Genomic DNA, 26598 nt, shown 5'->3' with positions numbered 1-26598 from the left:
TCACAGATGCTCTCTCTTCAATTCTGCAAATATCCATTAAGTGTCTACTACATGTAGTTTAGACAGAATGAACAGCCTCCTATTTGTGTGATTTGAGTCTATCCAAAATACCTCCCCACCGATCTCTTCTTTGGCTTACTATTTCCACCATTTCAGTCAATGATTAAAAGGCAGAGGTGAAAGAGGAGGATGAACATAATGACAATTAGCTCTTTCAAAGATTCATGTTCAAATCCTGACTTTGGCACTTATTACTTGTGTAATCTTGGGTAAGTAATTCAATCTCTCTGAATCTTATTTTCTTCATCTACAAAATGAGGGGGGTTGGACTAGGTGTCCTCTTATGTCTCTTATAGCTATGGATTTATGATCCATCAATTTATCAAACATTTATTGATCTGTCAGCTTGCATTAGCTAGTAAAAATAATGTTCTCATTAACACTGATTAGTTTTTCATATTAGCTATTTGTCATATGTTATAATGGGAGAAGGGATAAAGAAAGACATGAGGAATGGTATAGCAACAGCCTCTATGTTCCAATGATAGGTGGACTGATATGAAGGGACTGAGATGGGAAAGGAAGGACTAGGGTAGAGAGAAGGGCAAATGAGGATCTGTTTAGGAAGGTATCATAGAGTCCCAAAGACAGTCATATATTTCATATATGCCTTGCTTATTGATGACTAAAATACAAAGACAGTACAGATGATGGATACTCTGCTCCTAACTCTATAAAGCAAAGAATAAAGCTTAGAGTCTCTCCTTTACAGATTATGTTCTCACATACACCTTGAATTCTCAGAAAGGGAATTCAAAGTCTACTTTCCATCATCAGAAGAGAATGACTGTTCTGTATTATCCTGATAATAAAAAAATAGACTAAAGGATCCAGCTAAAAAAAAAACATGAGATTGATTTTTTTTCTGAGCTTTATCCAAATTCTTGAATTACCTAAACACACTCCCCCAATCCTTTCAAAGGTTTTTGTCCTAATCGATTCTATCAGCAGAGTGGGACCTGAGACCACACTGGGTTTATTAGAGGATGCAGAGGACCATTTCTAAACAGAAGACTCTAGCCATGTCATCTCTTCTGAATTCTAGACTCATGTTCCCAACTACCTGTAAAACCTCTCCACCTGTTTAGTACATTTTGTTTGATATGTCTAGAATTCTCTTTGTCATCTTTCCCCTTAAATGTATTCTTTGTGATTTCCCTTTCCATTAGTGGCACGAAGTGGAAGGGGAAGATAACAAGCATTTATTAAGCTCCTACTGTGTGCCAGGTACTTTGCTAAGCACTTTACAAAAGCAATACCATTGACCCATCACCTATATTTATAACTTTGGAATTATCTTTGATTCCTCCTTCATGCTCACCTTCTATGTTCACTGAAATACAGAGTCCTTTCAACTCTTCATTATATCAGGCATCTGTCCCTTACTCTTTAATCCCATGGCTACTACCCTAGAATAGGTCTTATTACAATAATTTAACAGATCTTCCAACTCCAAATTTCTCCTTATTACAATCTATTCTTACCCAAATGCCAAGTCTAATATTCTTTATGTATATCTTTAGTGATATTATCTCTCTGCTCAAAAATCTTCACTAACCACCTATTCATACATTTTCTGACATCTACACTAAAAAAGGACAAGCAAGATGGGCTAGTCATTCTGCTAGAGGGAGTTGACAACCCAGGGAGTAAGAGTTAGAAGGTCCAGCTAGGTGGTGTAATGAATAGTCAGGAAAACTCATCTTCCTGAATTCAAACCTGGCATCAGACAATTACTAACTGTGAATCTGGGCAAGTCACTTAACCCTGTTTGCCTCTGGATCTGAATCCGGATCCAGAAAAGGAAATGGGAAACTACCCAGTATCTTTGCCAAGAAAACTCCAAATGAAATTATGAAGAGTCAAACAAGACTGAAAAACACCTGAACAAAAATGACAATAACTAAATTCAATGTAAGGAAAACCTTAATAATTAAAGCTTTAAAAGTAAAATGAGCCATTTCAGGAAATAATGGGCTCCTCCTCACCAGAGATATCCAAGATATTCTGAGCAATCAGTTGTCAGCTCTACTGTAGAGAGATTCTTATTCAGATATGAATTAAATTAAGTGCTTCTGAGTTCCTTTCTGAGATTTGTGAATTCTCTCAGTCCTCTGCCTCTAACTTTTTACTATATCTAAAATGTTTCTTCTATGAAACCTTCTTCTCCAACACTGCTGTTGAGATCTCATTTGGCTCTTGTTTTTCCCCTCATGTGCTTATCATAAGATATTATCCATTGTAGTTATCTGTATTTATATATTATTATTATTATTATTACTACCATCACCACCACCATTACTCCTAATCCTCCTATTTCTACTGTTACTACTACTACTACCACAACCACTACCACCATTATTACTAGATTCCACAAGTTCCGTGGAAGCAGGATGATGTTTTATCTAAATTTCATTGTATCTCCTCCAGTGTCTAGCATAGTGTTTTCCACTCAAATTAAAAATAAATTTTTATTGAATTGTATTGCAAATTCAAAATATCAAAATTTCTACTCAGATCATCAAGAACTTACCAGATAGTTTTAAAATAGCAAGTAAGCCAAGAATATTGTGAGGTAAACGGAGGACATTATTAAGAAGGAAAAAAAACTTTAAAAGTTTCCCAGTTGGGACAGGAACAGTTTCACCTTAGAGACAGCAATCAAGGGGGTCATAGATTTAGAGTTAGTAAGTACATTAGAGATCATCTTATCCAATCCCCTCAATTGACAGAGGTGGAAACCGAGCTCCAACAAGCTTAAGTCATATATTATCACATATTATCAAAGCTAGGATTAAATGGTACTTTATTAGAAACTTTAATCCTCCTGTGAAAGTCACTTAGACAATCTGTTCATCAGTTTCCCAAATGATAGTCTAAAAAATCTTTTTTCAGAAGAAATTTCTGCCCTCTGCTCATTTGAAATAATCCTGTAGGCATAGAAGAGTATATTAGGGTTAACCTTCCTTTGATAGAAAATACCTAAATGACTCAAGGAATAAGCATGGATATTTTTTTTCTTGTTTGAGTAAAGTGACAAAAATGGCAAAAAAAAAAAAAAAAAAAAAACTTTGGAGAATAGGACATTGAAGCATAAGTAGAAGCAATCCAATTCAGCTAAAAATTACTAGTAGTAATAGTAGTAGTAGTCGTAGTACTAATAGTAGTAGTAGTAGTAGTAGCAGTAGCAGTAGGTAGTAATTAGTAGTAGTAGTAGTAATTTTTGTTGTTGTTCTTGTTGTTTTAATGTCTTTCTTTACACAATGTGAAAATGTTTGCCAGAATTTTGGATTTTTCAACTGGTTTCCTTGGTTCTATAGATATGAGAGATGAAATTTGGGTTATTTAGTTCTAAGAAGGACATGGAATTTGTAAGAAAAGACAGTGACTTTATTAAGGTCTTTAATTATGCCTAATCACTTGCGTGGATAATGTTAATTATCCATACCCATTGGTGTACTTAAAGAGACTGAGAGAAGCCTAGTAATAGCCTGGTATAATGTAAAGAATGCTGGATGTGAAATCATGCTAGGTCCTGCCTCTGACACATTCCATATGTGTGTCCATGGAGCAGTCATTTCACTTCTCTGAGCCTCAGTTTCCTCATCTATAAATAAAGAAAGTAGAAGCATTTGGTCTTTGGTATCTTTGCCAAAAAAAACTCCAAATAATAGGCTTGACCAGCCTATTATAGATTATAGAGGAATAACTGTTTCCATAATCCTGCATTGTGTGCCCTCAATCTGCAGTAAATAGCTAAAAGGTGTCAGGAATTTAAATCTTGTAATGCTGGAGAAACTGAGGTAAGATAAAGATTAGAGGTTTTTAATATTTTATTAGTGGAGAGTAGGAATGGTCACACCATCTTAGTCAGCCGGCTGAATAGTACTCTTGTCTCAAAGCATTCAGCAATGAGCAAGGGATTCTAGAGACTCTCATAGGGCTCCAGCAATCAGGGAAACAAAAGCAAGGGGAGTAGAGCACTGGTGAATGAGAACTCCAGAAAAGAACCATAAATTCAGTTCTGAAAGATTGGGGTTAAGGAGGAAGGATCATAAATTCTGATAAGTTGGGAAAAAAGAAGGTAGAAGACACTAAGTCTGGTTCAGAGGGTCCCATCTAAGTATTTGAAATAAACCATCTGGAGTTTTTTACTACTCTTTGGAATGCCAGAGTAGCTAGGGCTCTCAGCCCTAATTATCTCAGTCCTAATTGCCAGGAAGGGGAGATTGCCACCAGGGAAACCGAGGCAGAACAATTCAGGGGAAACTGAGGTAGAATAATCTGTTCTCAGATACTAGCTTTGTGACCCTGCACAGAATAGAATGGTCTTATCCTCAAAGAAACCTGGGTCTTGCCATTGACAATGTATTAATGTTAATATGACCTCAGGCAGCTTTTAAACTGCCCCTAGAAAATGCTGAGACTCTTGTTACAGAGATGGTACTGATCTACAATGGCAGAGAAACTTCTTCACTGGTAAGTCCCATAGATGTGGGATTTATTTACAATAACAAATACTCATTTCCTGAGTGTTTGAAAAGTTTATAGAATATTTTCCCCACAACAACTCTATATAATACTTAACATAAATAGGTTTATTCCCATTTTAAAGATGAGGATACATCAGGGTTATAGTTAGAAAAACAATTCCTAGACCTTTAAGTGTTTGCAATATGTAAATTTTAGATATATATTTTATATGTATATGTATATTTGATGCTGTTGCTGTAAGTGGAGGTCAGTTTTAAGGCAATCTCACCCTCTTCAACATTTCTAAACTAGAAAATAAGGCAAAAAATTCTTCAGATACACAAAATAATTTACAAAACTCCTTTAACTCAAAAACTACTTTGTTTCTAACCACTCAAAGTCTGTCCACTTATTAAATATAATATATAAGCTCTGTTATCTGGTTTTACCCATTTGGGAGGGAAAGTACCTAAATAAAAGCAGAAACCAGAATTGGCTACTGGCTAATTTTTTAAAAGACTGGCAAACTGGTAGCAGGAGTTTTGTGTTTTAGATCTATAAAGGATTATCATTCTAGACTAACTGGATTATTTCACAAAGATGGTTCGGGGAAGTAATAATTTGCCCAAGTTTGCACAGATAGTAAGGAACAGATCCAGGTTCTCCACCTCTAAGTCCTCTAATTCTAAGTTAAATATTCTTTCTGTAACGTATTTAATTGATATCTAAAACCATGATGATCTAAAAGAAAACCAAAAATATGGCATAGATGATTGGCTTTTTGGACTGTGAAAGTAAAGGATTTCTATGATTATATGTTTAATAATTATATAGATATGTTATATAGAAACTAAGCTCAGAAGAACTATTCAGGAAAGATTTTTAAAATCACTGATAACCACAATGGTGTGGTTACTGATCTGGAGCCATACATCTCAGAGAATAAAGTCAAATGGACCTGAGGAAATATTGCTAACTATTAGGCTAGTGGAAGTGATGGAATTCCAGCTAAGCTATTTAAAATCCTAAAAAGCGATGTTGTCTAAGTGGTTACTCAATATGCCAGCAAATTTGGAAAGTTCGACAATGACCACTGGATTGGAAAAAATCGGTTATATGCTAACCCTGAAGAAGGGCAAAGTCAAAAAACATTCAAATTACCAACTAATTTTTTTTTATTTCATACTCCAACTAGATTATACTTAAGTTTCTGCAAGATTGGTGTCAGCATTATGTGAGCAAAGAATTATCAGAACAGGCTGGTTTTCAAAGAGGTAGAGAAACTGGAGACCAAATTGTCAACATTTGCTTATGGAAATTATGGAAAAAATAGGAAAATATCCACTTCTGCTTCATTGACTGCACAAAACCTTTGACTGTGTTCATCATAAATAAAATGTGGCAAGTCTCCAAAGAGATGAGAGTACTAGATCATTTTACTTACCTCCTGAGGAACTTGGATGTGGATACAGAAAAATTAGAACAGAACATGAAACAAATGATTAAAGATTGAAAAAGGAATATGATAAGCTAGTATATTGTCACCTTATTTATTTAACTTTTATATTCAAACTACATTAAATAAAATTCCAGCCTGGATAAATCAAAAGTCATAATTTGTTGCTAGATTAAATAGCAACAATCACAGATATGCAGATGATACTGCTCTTATGGCAGAAAGTAAAGAAGAATTAAGAAGCCCTTTGCTGAGAATGAAAGAAAACAGTATAAAAGCTGGCCAGCAACTTTATATCCAAAAACAAAACAAAATTGGGGCAGCTAGTTAGTGCAGTGGATAGATTACCAGTCCTGAAGTCAGCAGACCTGAGTTCAAATCAAATCTCAGTCACTTAACACTTCCTAGCTGTGTGACCCTGGGCAAGTCACTTAACCCCAATTGCCTCGGCTCTCATATCTGCTACTATAAAACTCGTTGTAGTTTTGGGAAAACAAAAAACAAAAATAAAAAACCCCTAACATCATGGCAACTGGTCCTATCACTTCCTGACAGAGAGAGAGGGATGAAAGCAGTGTTAGATTTTATATTCTTGGGCTCAAAGATCACTGCAGATGGTGATTGCAGCCATGAAATTAAAAGATGCTTGCTCCTTGGAAGGAAAGCTATGGAAAATATGGATGGCATACTAAAAAGCACTCATCACCTTGCCAACAAAGGTCTGTATAATGAAAGCTATGTTGTTGTTTTTTTACAGAAGCAATGTATGACTTGGAGAGTTGGATTATGAGGAAAGCTAAGCTCTACAGAACTGACATTTTATAATTGTGCTAAAGAAGATTTTTGAGAGTACCTTGGACAGCAACGAGGCCAAATGATTCAATACTTAAAGAAATTATTTCAGATTATTTTTGAAAGGTCAAATACTGAAGTTGAAACTTAAATACTTTGGCATAATGAGATGACAGGAATTAGTGGAGAATACTTTGATGTTGGAAAAAACTAAAAGCAAAAGAAGGGACTGGCAAAAGATGAGATATGGATAGTGTCATGATGAGACATGGATAGTGTCATCAAAGCAACAAACATGAACTTGGACAGAGTGCAGGAGATGGTGGAAAGTAGACAGGCCTGACATGCTCTAGTCCATGTCACAAAAAGTCAGACATTACTTAATGAATCATTAGCAACCAAAAACAAAAACCAGAAAACATCAATTAAGTTCAAAATTCCACAGTGACCTAATTTTGTTGCCTACGTTTTCTTAGTCTTCTTTCCTTAATCCACTAGTCCAGAAGCCTATACTTAGATACAAGAGAAGTGTTCTTCTTTTGTCCTTGAGACTAAGGCAGGAAAGCACTGAAATAATGGGTGAAAGTCCATTGTTCTAAGTCCCAAAGGACAACAGGTAGTATGTATAGTCCTGAATCACCAATGAGTCCCAGGTAAACAAACTAACAATGGTGCACAAAAATTTTCCTGTGCAGGGCTGTTTTGCCAACCCTATGGTTAAGCATGGAACATGAACTGGATAAGCATGTAGGTATGCAAAGAGCATTTTTTAAAACCAAGTCAGGAAAAATATATGTGAAATTGACTCCTAAATTAGTAAATAATAACTGGTATTACAATTTACATTTTACGCCAATTACCTCATTTGAGCCCTACAACCATCCCATGAGATACAAACATTTTGCAGATGCAAAAATTGGCATTCAGAGAGATTGAGTGGTTTGCTATAGTCACTTCTCTATACAACCTCTATACACAAAAGATTTTAAATTTAATTCTTCCAAATTCAAGGACTCTGCTGATAATAAAATGAAATAAACTTGAGAGACATTTCCATTTAAAAAACCCCACAAAACACAAAAAAAACTACAATTTTAATGAAAAGTAAAATTTTGGGTATTATAAAGGTCATTCTGACTACTGGTATCAAACAAATAAAAATGGGGATCATTAGTCCATATATAAGGATCCCTATAGGCTACATGTTGATATAGTTTTTAAATGTAATATTATCTATATCTATTTTTTTTATTTACATTTTAATCTAGTTGGGCCTGTACCAGGAAATATTGAGGACTATATCACTTCTGATCTGAACCAACTCTCTCATTTTACAGAAGAGAAAACCAAGGACTAGAAAATTGAAGTGACTTGTCCAAGATCATCTAGTTTGTAGGGAATACAGATCTTCCAACCCCCATACTGATGCTCTTTCCATTACACCAGGATGACTGTTTGTAATTGGATGACTTTAGTGTCAAAACAATAGATTGATTTCATTGAAAACTAGAGTTATACTAAGCTCTTCTAGACTACTCCATATCTATATAAATTAAAGTGTATGAGACATACCAAATGTCAAGAATCAATCCTAAGTAAAGTACTGCTGGCTTAAATGCAATTTAAGCTTAGTTTATGATGACAAAAACATGTAGCCCAAGTAAGAATATAAAAAATAAAATAAAATAAAAGCAAGCAGAATTTTTTAAATGACTGCTGATGCAATTTTCTCAAAGGAAGATTATCTTTAGTTCCTAAATTCTTTACAGAATTCCTGACAGCTCTCACATCTGCTACTATAAAACTCGCTGTAGCTTCTCTGCCTTTTGGGAAAAAGCACATTTAATTATCAGTAAAGTTCAACTTCAGCTTGTTATGATGAATGATTAGAACCTGTCATCCTTTTCCAACAACAAAGGAGCTGCAAAGGAATACAATTTTATTCATCTCTCCTCTCCCCCCACCTGCTTTATTTAATTGATGAAGGTTTGAGCTTTTATTAATCTTTTCAAGCTCTACTGTGAGATACAGAAAAAGCTAATATGATATCATTATATCTAGCTAATGTGTATGCTTTGTGAAATTGATACACCCTGCCAAGACGTAAATTACTTAAGCTTTGATAAATGTGTTGAAATCATGGAATGTTCAAACAGATAAAGCATAGCAATTCCTCTTCCCCCCACCCCCACCTCTTTTTCTAACTCAGGTTTTTGTTCCAGCAGCTGAATGTTTTTTTGCATTATTATTGTAATACATGGGACAAAAGAGAGCAGTGATACTGAAATTAGCATGAAGAGCCTGGAGAAGCATAGAAGTTACCAGGGAAATACAGCCATATATTTTGTAGATAAAATCTAATGATCTTGCCTTGGACAGAGTGGTTTGCCAACAGGTTCAGAACCATCTTAAGTCTTTTGCTTGCATGCTATATCATAGAAATTGTCTGTTTGAGCAAAAGAGTACCTGCTAGGCTATTTTATACCAGCAGCTACCTTTGCTGACTCATTTTGTAGGCTGGATCAAAAGTTTCTCAAAGCATTTTGGAACCGATATCCCCTCTCCCTCATTTCTTTTATGATCTAGATATAGCTCAGAATCCAGCAGAACTAAAACCCTGAAAAAATATCATGGTGCTGTCCATGGAAGGCTGAGAAGGTTGAAGCTCATTCAGTCATTAGCTAAACATCTGCTATTAAACAAATTACTTGATTGTTAACCAGATTTCAAGGTGATGTTTAAACAAGAATATGTTTAATAGCCTGTTGACCTGGAGAGAGAGGGACATAGTCTCCTAGAGTATAGGAGTCCTAGTTGTATGTGTGCATGCTGGTAGCCAGGTTCAAAGGAGATCCAAAAGATTTGCTTGGTTCTGAAAGTCCAACTAGAATTGGGGCAATGAAAAAAAAAGAGTGGATTTAGATTTGGAATCTCTGTTCTGCCATTTTCTCAGTGATATTTCAATCATTTAACTCTTCTGGGTCTGTTTTGATCATCCATTAAAATGAGGGGATTGGCCACATAACCTTCAAGGTCTTTTCCACCTCTCTATAATCCTATGAAGGTCATGGTTTTTACCTAAGGGAAGTTTTACTTTGAAGATCACTTAGCTATGAAGTGACATTTTGGTGATTTTTTTTGTTTGTTTATTTTGGTTTGCTTCTTTGCTTTTACAACTAGGCTATCCATTAGTATAATTTAGAGCAAGAAAGAAGGAAAGTGCCAAATGGTATAGTCTAAAAGACAAATTGGATGAGGAGAATGAGTGGTGGGGGGCTCACTCAGGCAACTGGAGTTCTATTGGTATCCAGGCTTCTGGTAGGTTTCTTCATCATTTTGGAGGACTCGGGGAAATGTCCATTAACAAATGTGTCCTCTTCTATGAATATTTTGTATCTCAAAACATTAACCAGGCCATCTATGAGCTGAAGAAGGAAATGGCAAACCACTTTAGTATCTTTGCCAAGAAAATCTCAAAAGGAATTGTACATGACTGAAAATGACTGAACAACAAAAAAGGAATAACAGCCCAGTTTTTGTCAAATTTACAATTTGGACAGGTTAACTGACTTCTTTTGCTGCTTGGGGAATGAAAGCATTCCCAGAAACAGACTTCAGAAACACATTGGCATGGGGAAGAGATGGGGCACAAAGGTCAAAAAACAAAACATTCCATTCAATTCTTATAGATTTTTACTCTGGGAGAAATAGAAAATTGCAAATTTGAATTGTGTTAGTCAAGTCTGCTTATTACTAGGTTGGAGCACTTACACTGTATACATGAACTTTATTTTATACAACAGATGTGTACCTCTAGAATTGTAAATTGAATCTTTATAAATCAAATTCTATTTTAAAGTTTTTGAGGAAGTATTTAAAGGAATCGTGTATATTTTTCAAAATAGGTAAAATCTGTTTACAAAGCAAAGAATGATCCTTTATTTTTGTCCCAACAAATTTAAATTTTTGCATCCTCATATTTTCTTTAAGTGGCTATACCTGTGGAAATTAAATATTGTCAATATGTATATTACTTTAAAATTGTGTCCTTTAAAAAAAACTCAGGCAAAATACACTTTGTTTTAGGCAATATTTAATATAATCAAATTGCAATATAACAGAAGGATTTAGACAGTCTCCTACAGTTTCTCATTATCTTGTGGGATCTGTCATATATTTTGAAATGTGCCAATATGAATCAGATTATACCCCACAAGGTCAGAAACCTCTGTTACCACCACATCAATTAGTAATGGGTGAGTTCAGGGAGCCAGAAATATCCTCTATAGCTTCATGAATAATAGCTTCAAGATTTATAGGTTAAAAACAATGGCAATGAGGAGCTGAAAGCAAGCAGGGTGCTACATCAAGGAAAAGATAAAGGAAGAAAAGCAAAAGGGAGAGTATGATAACAAAGGGTTGAAAAGAAAAAAAGAACTTGATGCTGGCCCTGATAACAAGGACTGTTTCATGTGTATGGAGGGAAAAAAAAGTTTCAAATGGAGAAAAGACGGACCAGTTAGTAAAGGAGTAGGAATAATGGTTTTTAAATGCCTGTGATTTGAGATTAAGAGAAACAAAAAAAGGGCAAAATAGCAAATTAAGTATCACTTTGCCTCAAAGAGAAGGAAAATAGTAAGTAAGAAGAGTAAGAAGAGTAGAAGGGAAAAGAAAAAATAGCGAGAGATATAGATAGATAGATATATCCACATACACACATATATATATATAATATGTGTGTGTGTATGTGAACTTAAGGCTAATAATAAAGAAGCAAAAACACATTTTTAAGGAAAAATATAGAAGAAAGAGTAGATACAATCCTTGTCCACTTATACTGTGAGGGATAACAATAAGAACAGAAAGGATGCTTGTGTTTCAACCAATCACCATCTCCAGAAGGTTTTTGGAAGCAATTAATGAGTCCAGAAGTATTTAGCAGGAGCTGTTCCAGATACAGCCACCAAATGCCATCCCTATAAATGTGTATGAAGTCATGGTTCTCTGCCTGCCTAGTCCATTGTTTCCTAATAATAATTGCCATATAGCTATTATGCTATGCTATATTAGTGCAGTATAAAAAAATATTCCCACTCAGGATTGGGTAGCTAATGAATTATTTTGGGCTACAAAATAACAAAAGCCTATTAAGGTTTTAGCAATTGGTAAAAGCATTGTGAGTAGTATCAATAAAATTACACTCATGATGTTGTGGATTCCTTTTTTGTTTTGTTTTAATTTATCTTATTGTAAAAAAACAAAATAGAAACAAAAAAAAACAGAAAAGGAAAATAAAATAAAACAGAACATTGTCAAATGCCCAATAGAACATCAGGGGGGATTCACATTATATATCAATATATTACCAGTTCAAGAAAGGATATATAATTGTATATACATATATATAGTATAATAGATATATAATAGTATAAATATTATATAATAGATATATAATAGTAGAAGAAATTATATTCATGAGTGTCCATCTTTTCTTTGCTTCCTTGTAAGTTTATTCTTTTGCTCTCTGTGTACTTTTTTACTTTTTTTCCCCTTTCATCTTCTTCTATCTCCCCCAAGTAGGCTATAGTTAAATACAGATATATATGATAGATAGATAGATGATAGATAGATAGAGATTATATATTCACAAAGACATACACATTTATACCCACCTATGGACCCCCCCCACAGACACATCTATACTTATACATAGAGAGAACAACATGCATATATATCTACATATACTCAGATGCATCTATATACACACACATCCACTCACATGCAAACATGCATCCAATACAACGTAAGTATGGCTGACATATAATGTTATAAATCTGCTCCTTAACTTGCCTTGCTATTACTTAACCTCCCTCCACCCATGGATCCCTCACTTATTTTCTTCCTCCACCCTTTCCTTCCCTTAATTTTTTTTATGGATTTTGGAGGATGCTATACCCTTGATATAATATTGCCTATTTAATCCATTCTCTATGCAAGTGTTTTTATTTTATTTTTTTTTCCTTTTAACATATTCCTTCCCTTTCTCTCTTCCTTTACTTTCTTTTTTTTTAATTTTTATTTAATAATTACTTTATATTGACAGAATCCATGCCAGGGTAATTTTTTTTTACAACATTATCCCTTGCACTCATTTCTGTTCCGATTTTTTCCCCTCCCTCCCTCCACCCCCTCCCCTAGATGGCAAGCAGTCCTTTATATGTTGGATATGTTGCAGTATATCCTAGATACAATATATGTTTGCAGAACCGAACAGTTCTCTTGTTGCATAGGGAGAATTGGATTCAGAAGGTATAAATAACCCGGGAAGAAAAACAAAAATGCAGATAGATCACATTCGTTTCCCATATGCAAGTGTTTTTAGAACTCTGAGCCCTCCTCCTCCTTCTAATGCCTCTTTCTCTGCACCTCATTTGAATAACATAATTAATATTTTTACCTTTTTCTAGATGATTTTGCTTTTTTTTTTTTTTGGAATATACTCAATTCTGCTCCAATCTTTCTTTTGAGCTACCCAATTAATGATGTCAATCTTAAACATATAGTATACATTTTCATATTAAAAAAAACCCACAAATATTTTGTCCATGTTAAGTTCCTTAAAACTGATCTTTGGTATTAACTCTTATATGTTAAATTTTCTATTGAATTTGAGTTTGGTTGAAAGAAAGTCCTAAAAATTTGCAAATGCATGGAATAGCCATCTTTTTTCATTCAGTATTATGGATAATTTTGATGGATATGATTTTTTGGCCACAGGCCTAGTGTTTTTGATTGTCAGTTTATATGATTCCAGGTCTTTTATTGTGGCTGCTGATAAATCCTATACAATTCTAATTGTATCTCCAGTATATGAATTGGTTTTTTCTTGTTTCTTACAGAATTTTCTCTTTGAACTGGGGGTTTCAAAATTTAATAATAATATATCTATATATTTTCTACTAAGGCTCTCTTTGAGGTAGTGATCTATGGATTTTTTCTATTTCTATTTTCCCCTCATGTTTTATCAGTCCAATACAATTTCCTTGGATTATTTCTTTCATTATTGTGTCAAAGTTTTTTGTTTTTTGTTTTGTCACAGATTTCAGGTGATGCAGTTATTCTTTTATTTTCTATTCTTGATCTGTTCTTTAGATCTGTTGTTTTTCTTAGGTTTCATACTCCATTCTATTTTTTCATTCTTTATAATCTATTTTGTTATTTCTTAGTCTCATAGCTTTACTGGCTTCCCCTTGCCCAATTCTAATTTTGAAGGTGTTATTTTTATCCTTAAAACTCTTTATCTCCTTTTCTAGATGGCTAACTTTTTTTCATAATCTTGTTTTTCTTGGATGGTTTTTAGTTTTAGTTTTCCTCAATGTCTCTCATTTGATTTTTAAATTCTTTTTTGAGTTCTTCTTTACATTTTCTCTGGACAGATCACTCTTTGGGGTAGACAAAGCTTTTTTATATTTCAATATCCTCCTCTGAAGATGCACTCCAGTCTCCCCTATTTTTATAGTAATTTTTATGGTTGGGTTCTTTCTTCTTTGTGGGATATTTTTTTCTTTTTTAGTGGAACTATTAGTGTAAGCCCCTCTAATAGTAGGGGAGGAATGGTGCCTCTGCCTTCACTTCAGTTCTCCCCTCTGACTTCAAACTCCAAACCAAGAACTCCTTGCCCTGCAAGTGCCGGCAGCCAGCAGCGGCCCTGCCCACCACTTCTGCACTCCTGGGGTGCTGGTTCCTTCTCTCCCAGGGTACTGTCTCTGCAGCACAGCTGGGCCCGGCATTGCTCTTCCACTAGCCCTCACACTGCCTGGGAGGTAAAAGTCTCTGGTTCTTGCTGAGGCTCCAGTTGCCCCAGGAGTCCTCACTGGGTGTTTCTATGGAAATCAGAGGTATTTTCCTTCCCACTGGTGAATCCCTGGCCTGGGGGCTTTTTTGTTGCCCCAGGTGGTCTCCTATTCTGCCCCAGTCTTCTTGATTTTTTACCAGTCTATGTTCGCCTAGAGGTGCAAATTTGTTCTGTTTGTGGGGGAAATATGGAGAACATGAAATTTACTGAACTACTCTGCCATCTTCCAAGAATCCTCTCTGAAGTTATGGATTCTTAAAGAAGCAGAGAGCTCTATATTTGTAATCAAACAACTCACTTCAAATACTGGCTCTTTTATTTTCTACCTCTGTTGCCTTGTACAAATCATTCACGGCTCTTTATCTTAGTTTTCTTGCTTTTGTGTATATGTGGGTTTTTTTTTTTTTTTTTTTAATATTTAGAGTAGAGTCTCTCTGAAGTCCCTTCCAATACTCGGTAACATTAAGAAGGACCAAGTCATGTTTGCCACTAAATTTCATAATTATTCCAATATATACCATGAACTATAATCCCAAATAACATGATGGACATGCCCAGGTCTTTGCTTAGCATATAATGTCAAGGACCAAGACATGACTTCATCCTGAAAACATACAAATGCTAAAATAGGCCATTTGAATGACAAATACTTAATGGAAAAGGGGCAGGAAAAAACCCTAACACCCAAGAATTTTGAATGATCATGCCCAGGAATGGGAAGTAATGAGCCAAGCAACAAAGGAAGGCAATAGAATGTAATGGAAAGACTTCATTTACCTTGAACTCAAAATAGCTGGATTCTAATGCTGGTTCTGCCACTGATTTGAGGAATTTTGAGGGAGTTGCTTATCTATGACATGAGACTCAGATAATACATTCACTGTGATCACCTTCAGTGCTCAAGTTTCTGATTCTATATTTTAGAAGAGCAAAAGTCATCATTACTTTGGGTCATATATAGGGAGAAAGGTAAGTTTCATGGAAAATTTGCTATATGGAGATAGTGCAGTGTAGTACAGAGGGAACTGTCCTAAAAGACTGGAATTCAAATCCTATCTTTGCAGTTTGCTCATACAATGAGCAACTTTGCAGTTTGCTCATTGTATGACAGGATATGTCATGTAACTTCTCAGTGCCTGAAGCAGCTCTTTAATACTCAAAGTTGCAAAGAAGGTGACCAAACTGCATTAGTTGAGAAAATTTCCTTTTTAAAAGCTTTATTTTTAAAAAATAAATAGGAATATTGATGAAATCATATTCCTGATTTGTTCTTCAGTCTGTGTCTTTCTCTCCTTCTTTCTCTTTTTTTCTCCCTTCCTCTCCCTCTCCCTCTCCTTCTCCTTTTTCCTCTCCCTTTCTCTCTCTGTCTCCTTGTCTCTGACTCTGTCTCTCACTCTCTCCCCCTCCTCCCTCTATCTCTGTCTCTGTCTCTCTCCCTCTCCCCCCCCCCTCTCTCTCTGTCTGTCTCTCTTCCCCTCCCTTCCTTTCCCTCTCCCTCTCCTTCTCCTTTTTCCTCTCCCTTTCTCTCTCTGTCTCTGACTCTGTCTCTCTCTGTCTCTCACTCTCTTTCTCCCCCTCCCTCCCTCTATCTCTGTCTCTGTCTCTCTCTCCCTCTCTCTCTCTCTCTCTCTCTTTCTCTCTCTTTTTCTCCCCCTCCCTCCCTCTGTCTCTGTCTCTCTCTCCTCCTCCTCCTTTCTCTCTCTCTCTCTTCTCTTTTTCTCTCTCTGTCTCTCTCCCCTCCCTCCCTCCCTCTGTCTTTCTCTCTGTCTCTGTCTCTGTCTCTCTCTCTCTGTCTCTCTCCTCCTCCCTCCCTCCGTCTCTGTCTCTGTCTGTCTGTCTGTCTGTCTCTCTCCCCCCTGTCTTTCTCTCTCTCTCTCTCTCTCTCTCTCTCTCTCTCTCTCTCTCTCTCTCTCTCTCTCTCTCTCTGTCTCTCTGTCTCTCTCTGTCTCTCTCCCCCTTCCTCCCTCCCTCTGTCTCTCTCTCTCTCTTTCTCTCTGTCTCTCTTCCCCTCCCTTCCTCTCTCTCTCTCTCTCTTTCTCTCTCTTCTCTTTCTACACACATATATACACACATATAAATGCAAATATAAGTATACGCAACCATAAACATGTATGTATGTATTGTGTATTTATATATGTGTGTGTATTTATAGATTGATAGATAATGAATATATGAATTAAAAGCATTAGATTCATTGAAACAAAGGAAAGCTTGTTAGGTCTTGATTTGGTTTTCCATGGAGGAGAAAAGACTTAGAAAAAAGGGTACATCTAATCTGGCTATAAACTACAGGCAATTTGTGAGGATTGACAAAGAACATCTCTATTCCATCTGGATTCACCTAGAATTTAAGATGACATAAGGAAAAAAGCAGAAGCCATTATCCTGAACACTGTAGAATAATTGAAAGTCAGGGAAATCTAGTATCCTAACATCAGAAAGAACCAAATGGTCTCTGGTGTCTCCCAGTCTGTTAGAGATCCAGCTCCAACTATGGAGGCAAGGAAGATGAATTAAAATCTTATCTAGTGATGTTTTCAAATACCAAGAAGTGGAAGTTTAAATGTAGCTACCTTACCCCAAGCCCAAAATTGAGATCATCCAGATCCCCTGTCCAAAATCTTGAAAAAATGCTAATTAATTTAAAGAGGCAATTCACATTTTAAATACCAGTCAAAGTGAAATTGATGGGAGGTAAATTAACTCCACACCTTCCCAACATTTTCTTCTTTCTTGGCCTAAAAGATAACATTAGAAGTTTGGTTGGAATGAGATGATTGATGCCAGTTCCAATGATCTTGTGATGAAGAGAGCCATCTCCACCCAGAGAGAGACTATGGGAACTGGATCACAACATCACATTCTCACTCTTTTTGTTGTTGTTCGCTTACATTTTGTTTTCTTACTAACTTGCTTTCTTTTTTTTATTTGATTTTTCTTGTGCAGCAAGAGAATTGTATAAATATGTTTATGCATATTAGATTTAACATGTATTTTAACATGTTTAACATATAATGGATTGCTTGCCTTGTAGGTGGGGGGAAAGAGGAGAAAATCTGAAGTGCAAGGCTATGCAAGGGTCAATGTCAAATGTTTTGAATGTTTTCAAAATAAAAAGCTTTAAAAAATAAAAAAAAGAAGTGGGGGTACCCTTTAGCTGAAACATCTTACAATATTACAGTTTAAGTACTTTCATAACTAAATCTCTTTCAATAGGTTAAAGATGGTCCCCTTCAGTTTGCTTGTTTGTCAGTTTCCAGTCATATTCAACTTTTCATGATCCCATTTGAGATTTTCTTGGCAAAGACACTGCATTTCCTTCTCCAGTTCATTTTATATGGTTAAGTGAATTGCCCAGGGCCACATAGTAAGTGTCTGAGACCAAATCTGAACTCAGAAGTATGAGTCTTCCAAACTTTATGCCCAGAGCTTTATTTCAGCCCTGTGGTTGCTCAGCTTTATGCTAAATTCTGACCTATTGTGACAAGGATTATACAGAAGTTCAAATGTATGTGTTCTTTGTAAAACTGCATTGAAACCAATCACTTCTGTATATTCAGCCACTAAAAAGCTTTCTCTGGTGCTTCCCCAAGATTGAGAGAGTTTCAGAAATAATATATAAATATAATATTATTTCTTCCCTCACCCATGCCTTATACCCTTTCCATCATACTGACAGTTTTCCATAGAATCATTACCACAGAGAGGATTCTACCATTAGAGATAAGTATCTATCAGTATTAGAAACATTAGAAACATCTATTTTCCAGACTTTATAACTCAACCAGAAATATTCACAACTGACAACAGTTTGTGAAGCTTGAGATTTTTTCATACTTCTCAAATTTAATTTTAGAAGTAACTTACAAAGTCACAAAGTGTGTAACACATTTTTTCACTTCCTGTTTTGCAGTATGTTTTCTAAGAAAAAACTGTGCTTCTATGCCTATTATATAAAATCTACTTTATTGAACTGGTAAAGAAGGAAGTATTTTTTTGTTTGTCCAAAGAAAAATAAAACTTTTTTTTTCAAAAAAAAATTTTTAAACATTTTACAATATCTCCAAATCAGATGATCTTTATAAATTCACGACATCCAGAAGGCTTCTCCTTCTTCCTGAGAGAAAAGACCCCAACCAATTTGATGATATAATTTCATTTTGGCTAAACAATTAGAAACAGATAAAATCCCAAAGATACCCTGCTTCTGGTTTGAGAAAAGATCAAAGTTGGAATGTTTAAGAAAATAGCAGCTAAAATTGCATCAACTTGTTAAAATGAAGTTTGTTTGTTTTTTTTTTAATGCTGCAAGTCATCATTTTAATTTCTATGTGCTCACAGTTCTATGTGGCTTGAAATAATGCTTATCTTGGTACATTGGTGAAGTCCAGCTGTGTGTGTGAAATTCTATTTAGCAGCCCTTTAAGTAACAGTGAAACCATTTCCCTTTTATGCTTCAGGTATTTTAACTTCAACAGTCATGAGCTCAAAAGACCAACCTGATATTCCTCTCTCTCTCTCTTTTTTCTCTTCAAACAGCTATTTTGTGACAGTAAAAAAATAGCACATGCCTCAGAGGGGCTGGATTGGGAAGACAAAGATGCCGCAGACACACTGGTCGATAACGAGGTCCACTCAAGGATCATCAATCCTTTACGCCTGTTTGTTAAACAGTCTCCTGTGTCAAAGTCTGGTCAGATGTCATATGCGGACAGCATAGAAAACTTTTGGGATTGGTTGTCCAACATCACGGAAGTGCAGGAGCCATTGGCAAGAACTAAGCGTAGGCCAATAGTAAAAACAGGGAAGTTTAAGAAAATGTTTGGATGGGGCGACTTCCATTCCAACATCAAGACTGTGAAACTCAACCTTCTCATCACGGGGAAAATTGTTGACCATGGCAATGGCACCTTTAGTGTTTATTTCCGACATAACTCCACAGGTCTGGGTAATGTCTCAGTGAGCCTGGTACCCCCGTCCAAAGTGGTGGAATTTGAAGTCTCCCCCCAGTCCACGCTAGAGACCAAGGAATCCAAATCTTTCAATTGCCGCATTGAATATGAAAAAACAGACCGGGCGAAGAAGACTGCACTGTGCAACTTCGACCCTTCGAAGATCTGCTATCAGGAACAGACTCAGAGTCATGTCTCTTGGTTGTGCTCCAAACCCTTTAAGGTTATTTGCATTTACATTGCCTTTTACAGTGTCGATTACAAACTTGTGCAAAAGGTTTGTCCTGACTACAACTATCATAGTGAGACTCCGTATTTATCCTCTGGCTGAATCTTTATGAGATGGCAGAACTGGGGGACATTTGTGACTGGAATAACAGAATGGAGTTCAGCTCCTCACCATAAAGATTACTTTTGTTTGGGGCAGTGGACCTTGCTTCCTTATCAGGTTTTAAAATAATTAAAAAAAAAAAAAAGTCTTCAAGTTTGTGGCCGTGTTTGTGCTGTGTCATAAGTAACCTACAGAGTCAAACTGTTTATGTACTATCGTTTTCATTTAAGATGATGGTCTGGAAATGTTGTTGGGTGGTGGTTGTTGTTTTTAAGGAAGGTATCAAGTGATAGCAATATGAAATAAGAAAGGACCCAATTTTGCATGTGAGAAACACTATTTTTGAAAATGAGTCAAATTTGCAGATGAGTATTAGAATTCTGCTTAGCAGATACCATGGAGCAGCTGAAAAAACTGCATTGGACAAAGAGTTTTAGTTCTAACACTGACTTCTTTTTATTTCACTATTTTCTTGTTTTCACCCCTATGTAATCACTTTTATGGGAAATCAAAAAGAAAAACGTGTTTGAAAACTCACCTTTAAAGGAAGAGACTGTGTCACAGTGGAACTAATGTACATTAACAGAAATAGATATGCTGTATTGAATTAACATGGTTTGGTTTGTTATTGAGGCCCTCGTGTTTATAATGTTTTCCATCTAGTTAAAATAGTATGATGGGAAAAGAGCGAGGTTTAGAGATAAAAGACTATGTTCAAATCCTGGCTCTGTTATTATCTGAGTGATGTGGGGCAAGTCACTTAATTTTGGGGGTCTCAGTTTTCTCATCTGAAAAATGAGATGACTCTTAGATCCCTTCCAGGTTCTATAAAGAATTCTATTTGTGTTTTGTAATAGTATTAGATGAGATATCATGGAATCTGTATTGACAGGAAGAAAGATCCATTTTTAAATGTCATCGTTACTCTACTGAGATTACCAAAATTTAAAATAAATATAAATATCTGAGTATGATCCACCCATAGCAAATAGCTTCATCTTGTTAATTTGTACTCACAGGATTTTACACACACACACACACACACACACACACACACACACACACACACACACCATCTTTAAAATGAAGGAAGCAACTAAAATGATAGGAAGAAAATTGTGAATCTGGAGTCCTAATACTTCGTGTCCCTGGATTGTATTTACTTTTGGACTGAAGGGAAGAACCATATGAGAATAAAAGGTTGTTCATGTTAAAATGTTGGTATACTGACAACCAAGATGCCTGACTTTCTAGTCTATGAACCATACTTTCTAGTACACATTAGTGTGGTACTTCACAATTCAGTGTCTGTAATCTTGTTATTTTTCTAATATAATAAAGTTAATCTTTAAGGTACAAAATGAAACGATCACTGACTTAAAGAGGATGATTAAAAGAGAGAGAAAGAGACAGAGAGACATAGAGAGGAAATCTCTGTTGCTTAGAGGTCCCTTTAATGAATGGCTTTCTAGACTATAGCTCACCCATTTTCCATATTTCTTTGTAAAATTTCAGACTAAGGTGTTCTATTTGTTAAAATAGGTTTCATCCAAAAGCCAGTATTCATAAGACTATTTATTTGACATTTTCTTCCCTTTTTCCTTCCTTCTTTCCTTTCTTCCTTTCCTTCCTTTCTCTTTGTTTCTCTTGTTCCTTTCTTCCTTTTCCCCTCTTCTTTCCTTCCTTCCTTTTTTCCTTCTTTAAAATGAAGTTGGAAGAAGTGGAGGAGAAAGAATTATCCTAACAAATAAAATGTTCTTTCCTCACTAGCCATAAAACCTAATTGTTACCATCATAAAACTTAATTTTCCATTTCTTACCTTTTGCTGCTGCTCTGTACACAGTATTCTGTTTTGTATAAGTTGTATTGGACTTAGTGGTATATGGTAGCGCAGGCTAGAATGTATTGCTCTATTCTGAGTTTGTCCGGCTCTTTGTAATATTGTTGTAAGTGATGATTTAATTGACATGTCTTTTTACCTTCCTCTATAAGCAATTTAAAAATGCATATATATTGTACAGTATGTGGAAACATATGTATATATATATACCTAGAGTTTCCTGTGTACATATAGTGTATGTGTACACATTCCTATGTAAATAAAGAGAATTTGCTAAATCTGTCACTTGACCACAGCACATTTATTTTGAAAAATCTACCTTACTATCCCAGAAATGTTAATCTACTCATTTTTCCCCTTATACTACATTTGAGCCATTATAGAAATAGTGATACTAAAGTAACATAAAATAAGGTAAAATTCCAATAATAAGTGATGTAGAATCTTGAGCAACATTGATTCTGGGCAAGGAAAAAAGCTAATCACAATTCACAGTACTTGTGTTTTAGCTGAATAGGAAGGCATGCTTCCTGAAAAAAGAAAATGCACTCCTCTAGATGTATTTTAAAAATGAATAGAATATATGCCACAAATATACTAAATCATAGCTTCTTTTTAAGACCTGATAATTTTCAGCCAGAGTACTTGGCATGGTGTAATTAGGTTTCTTTAAAACACTCAAATACATTAAATTATTACAAAGCCATTATTGGCTTAGAGCACCGCAGTTGAGGCAAAAGCCATTTTGTAAACCAGTTTTTGCAGCCATTCACAAATTGTTCAGAAACATAAAGAAAAACACACATGTGTTTCTCAAGATAAGAACCCAACTAAAACACCAATGGCAAAAAGAACAAAGAAAGCCCCAGAGAAGCAGACCAAACAAATGTTAGAATATTCAATCATTCTGGGAATTGAATTTACCAAACAGGACAAATCAAAGCTGATGGCCAAAGAGAAAAACAAAAATAAGACCTGAATGCTAACTTCATTAGATATAGTTCCACCCTGTATTAGGAACAATGCAAAGGTAGAAAGCAAATTTCCCTAAATTTTTGTTTTTTAAATAAGCTGATATCAAAACAAATCCAGAAGCCAAGCCAAGTGTAGAAATATGATATTGCTCAACTCTCTAGCCTTTTAAAATTGTCATATCTATTTTTAACAGGTATTTGTGTGTGTATGTGAGTGTGTGTAACACTGACTCTGCATGTACTTTCCTGACTTATGGCACACATATTTTAAGTGGCATATATTATATTGACTGCATAAAAGTTCAAATCTCTATCATTGGCCTTTTAGTTATGATTATTAGCCTAACAACACAAAAGGAAAGAAAACTCAATAACCTTAGCATTAGGAGACAAGGGTCCAGGTCCAAGGTGATCTTAGGGTTGTCACTTCACTTGGAACATAGAAAGAATTCAATTTATTTATTGGATTGGATCTATAAAATGAAGGGATTAGACTAGACTGTCCCTTTATAAATATACATACATTCAATAAACATTTATTAAGTACCTGTAATGTAGCAGGTACTGTGCTAAGCACTGGGCATACAGTTAATAAAAAGAAAAGTAATCTCTGCACTGAACAAGCTTATATTTTAAGGGAAAAAAACAACATACAAAAGGAGGCAGGAAATGAGTAGGGGAGAGATGGGACACAGGGGGCACTTGTGGATGGTGAGCTGCACTTTGCTCCATCATTGAAACCAGACAGGGCAACAAATGCAAGACAGAATGACCTGAGAGTCTAGTTTCTTACCTCAATAAAGCAAGGCAGTAAGAGGTATTTAATACTCTATCCCTCAGCCCTCTAAAAAAAGGGGGCAGGGGAGAAGAAACTAAGGGAGATGGAATCAATCAATCAAGGCTTGAGTTAGTTACATAGTGGTCCATTCTAAAAGTGATATGTTTGACCAGGGAGGGCATCTAGAGCTGAAATCAGGCAAAGCATCAGATACAAGATAGAGTAAATACGTACATATTTACAAATGAATCATGAATTTTGACAAATCAAATCAACAAACACAGACTATATTATTTTTCTCAATAACCAATAAATAAATATGTGTTGAAATGACTAAGCACTTATTCATTGTTATTTTATTATTTCATTTTCAGTGATTTGACCATTCCAGTAATTGTATCTTGTCTATTAAAAAAGGTTATAAAAGAAAGAAAGAATAAGATTTTTCCTTTGTAACTTCCTTTGTAACCTAGTAACTAATTCAATATTAGTATGCTGTAGGCAATCAATAAATGTCTTGTTAAGTGGAGTAGATGTTCTAAATAACAATGCTCAAACACTGAAAGATTCTCAATCCTTAAATAAAAATTCCATTATTTACCTTGTGTCCTTCTTACTTAGGCACAAAATTGGACTAGTGTTTTAGATTTTCAAAAAATGAAAGAGAAAGAAAGAGAGCAAAAGCGAGAGAGAGAGAAGAGAGAGAGAGAGAGAGAGAGAGAGAGAGAGAGAGAGAGAGAGAGAGAGAGAGAGAGAAATGAAAGGAAGGAGGGAAGGAGAAAAGGAAGGAAGGAAAAAAGAAGGGAAGAAGGAAGAAGAGAGGGATGGAGGGAGGAAGGAAAAGAAAAGGCTATTTCTAGGACTTGATTGATCTCTGCCTTGTTTGACACAAGTTCTTGGTTACTTTATGAGGATCAGAGGAATTGGAAAAATAAAATACTTTTGAATTCAAGAAAAATTTAGAGAAAAAAGGAAGGAGGGAGAAAGGAAGGAAGAAAAAGAGGGGGAAAAGGGAGGGACAGAAGGAGGAAGGAAAAGAAAAAAACTATTTCTAGGACTTGATTGATCCCTGCTTTGTCTGACACAGGTTTTTTGGTTACCTTATGAGGATTAGAGGAATTGGAAAAATAAAATACCGTTGAATTAAAGAAAAATTTGAATGCATAGATATAAAGAAAAAAAGGAAGAAAAGAAAGAGAGACAGAGAGGGAAGGGGGGAGAAAGGGAGAGAGAGAAAGAGAAACAAAATCTGCAGTTATCCAGAACCCTGAACCTTCAACCCTTCGAGTACTCTGGTCAATCAAAGTTTCATTTGCAATAAAAAATAAATCCTTCTGCAGCTGAATCGAAAATCTCTAGTAATTTTTAAATCTTTCTGACTGAAGTCCAGAAAGAGACAGAAAATTTATGAAGCAACCCTAGTGCGCAAATCATTGTGCAGTCCCTAGAAAAACTTTTTTTTTTCTTTTTGGTATGGATATGTGATTGCTTCAACTGAAAACATTAGCAGTCTTGGAAAACTTAGTCATTAGCCAGCATGTATAAAGAGAAAGACTGAAACTCTGGTCTTCTAGACTTCATGGCTGATTCTTTATCCACTATTTCATTCTGTCTTTGTCATATTAGGACTAGGAAAGTTAGAGAAGGAAAAGAAGACATGGTTCTGGTCAACAAGATTACAATATCAGTACATACATACATACAGAAGTATATATATAAAATGTATTCAAGAAACACAAACGTCAAGATACCATGAAGAGAAAAAACCTAAAATAAATCTGAAAATTCCTACTTTTTTATGTATTTAGATTGTATATACACACATACATATTTACTTTATTAGGGAAAAACAAAGTGCTCTACTTTGACCTCCATTTTTCTCATTGCCCACAAATCCACACTCTATCTCCTCCTCCTCTGATTTGAAGCCCTCTCTTGTAATAAATATGAAAAGCCAAGCAACAAAAATCAATGGAACCAAAAAATGCACAGCTGATTCTGTACCTCTAGTATCAATGTGCAAGAGCTAGCTGATCTGACTTAGGAGAGATGCTTGGTAATTGTTCGGTCAATTTTAACTTTAGAAATTAGTAATACACAAAAATCAGGGCTGGATTTATTGTTTTGTTCATTATCCAGATAGAAAGTAATGAATAAAATGTTAATAACATAAAATAAACGTATAAGGGTTTTGTAAGTATTTTTTTCCACCAGAGCCAATTGTTAAATATTTCCCAGAATGCCACTATCTAGTTCAGTTCTTCACTACTAAGAAGTGGCAAACATATTCCATTGTACATCTTTTGAAGAAACAATTGATATTTTAGTTAAATTTCCAAGGTCTTTCACTTTCATTATTGTGGTCATTACAAAAATAAATTTTTCTCAGATCCTGTTCACATGACTCTTTAGAAGTTCCATATTTTTTCCTGAATCTATCATTTTTCTTATTTATTATGGCATCATAAAATTCCCTTGTGGGCCTACCCTACAATTTGATCCACCTTTCCTCATATGGTAATTATGTATTTTTGGTTCTGTTCTTTGCCACCACAAAAAGGGTTAGCATAAATATAAATATAGAAATTCTTTCCATATGGTCCTAACCAAAAGAGATAACAATCTAATAGAACCCAAAAAAAAAAAAGGAAAAAGAAAGAAAGAAATTAATTGCTGTGCTCAAGGATTTTATGTTTTTCTGGGCCAAAAGCAACAAAGTCTTCCTAAAGTTCAACAAAAATTAGGTTTGGAAACCCAATCTCAGTACAGTATGGTCAGCTAGAAATAAGCAGTTGATAGAGTGCTAGCCTAGTGTCAAAAGAACTCATCTTCCTGAGTTCAAATCTGGCCTCAGATACTCACTAGTCCTGGGCAAGACATGACCAAATTTATCTCAGTTTCTTCATTTGGAAAACAAGTTCAAAAAATAAAAAGATTAAACCATCCCAATATTTTTGCTAAGAAAACCTCCCTCATGAAGAGTCCAAGAGGACTGAATAATAACAATACAATGCTATAGGAGAAATTTATGGCTTAAAATTTTAAACTCAGAAGAAACTTTAAGAAATCATCTAGGACAGTGTATT

At 35.2% G+C, this 26598-nt stretch overlaps 1 protein-coding gene across 1 annotated transcript in view; it reads left to right on the top strand.

The window, feature by feature from the left end:
* Positions 1-20978, top strand: part of NXPH2 (neurexophilin 2) — a 154158-nt gene extending 133180 nt beyond the window's left edge. The window contains exon 2 of the mRNA XM_051985811.1: positions 19176-20978. Within this exon, the coding sequence (XP_051841771.1) occupies positions 19176-19919 (744 nt within the window). The 3' untranslated portion in view covers positions 19920-20978. The remainder of the gene's footprint in view (positions 1-19175) is intronic.
* Positions 20979-26598: the final 5620 nt, after the last annotated feature.

This window comes from Antechinus flavipes, chromosome 3 (assembly GCF_016432865.1).
Source record: "Antechinus flavipes isolate AdamAnt ecotype Samford, QLD, Australia chromosome 3, AdamAnt_v2, whole genome shotgun sequence".
Lineage (NCBI taxonomy): Eukaryota > Metazoa > Chordata > Mammalia > Dasyuromorphia > Dasyuridae > Antechinus > Antechinus flavipes.
The sequence above is the reverse complement of the archived record's forward strand: the minus strand, read 5'-3'. Positions and strand labels throughout refer to the sequence as shown.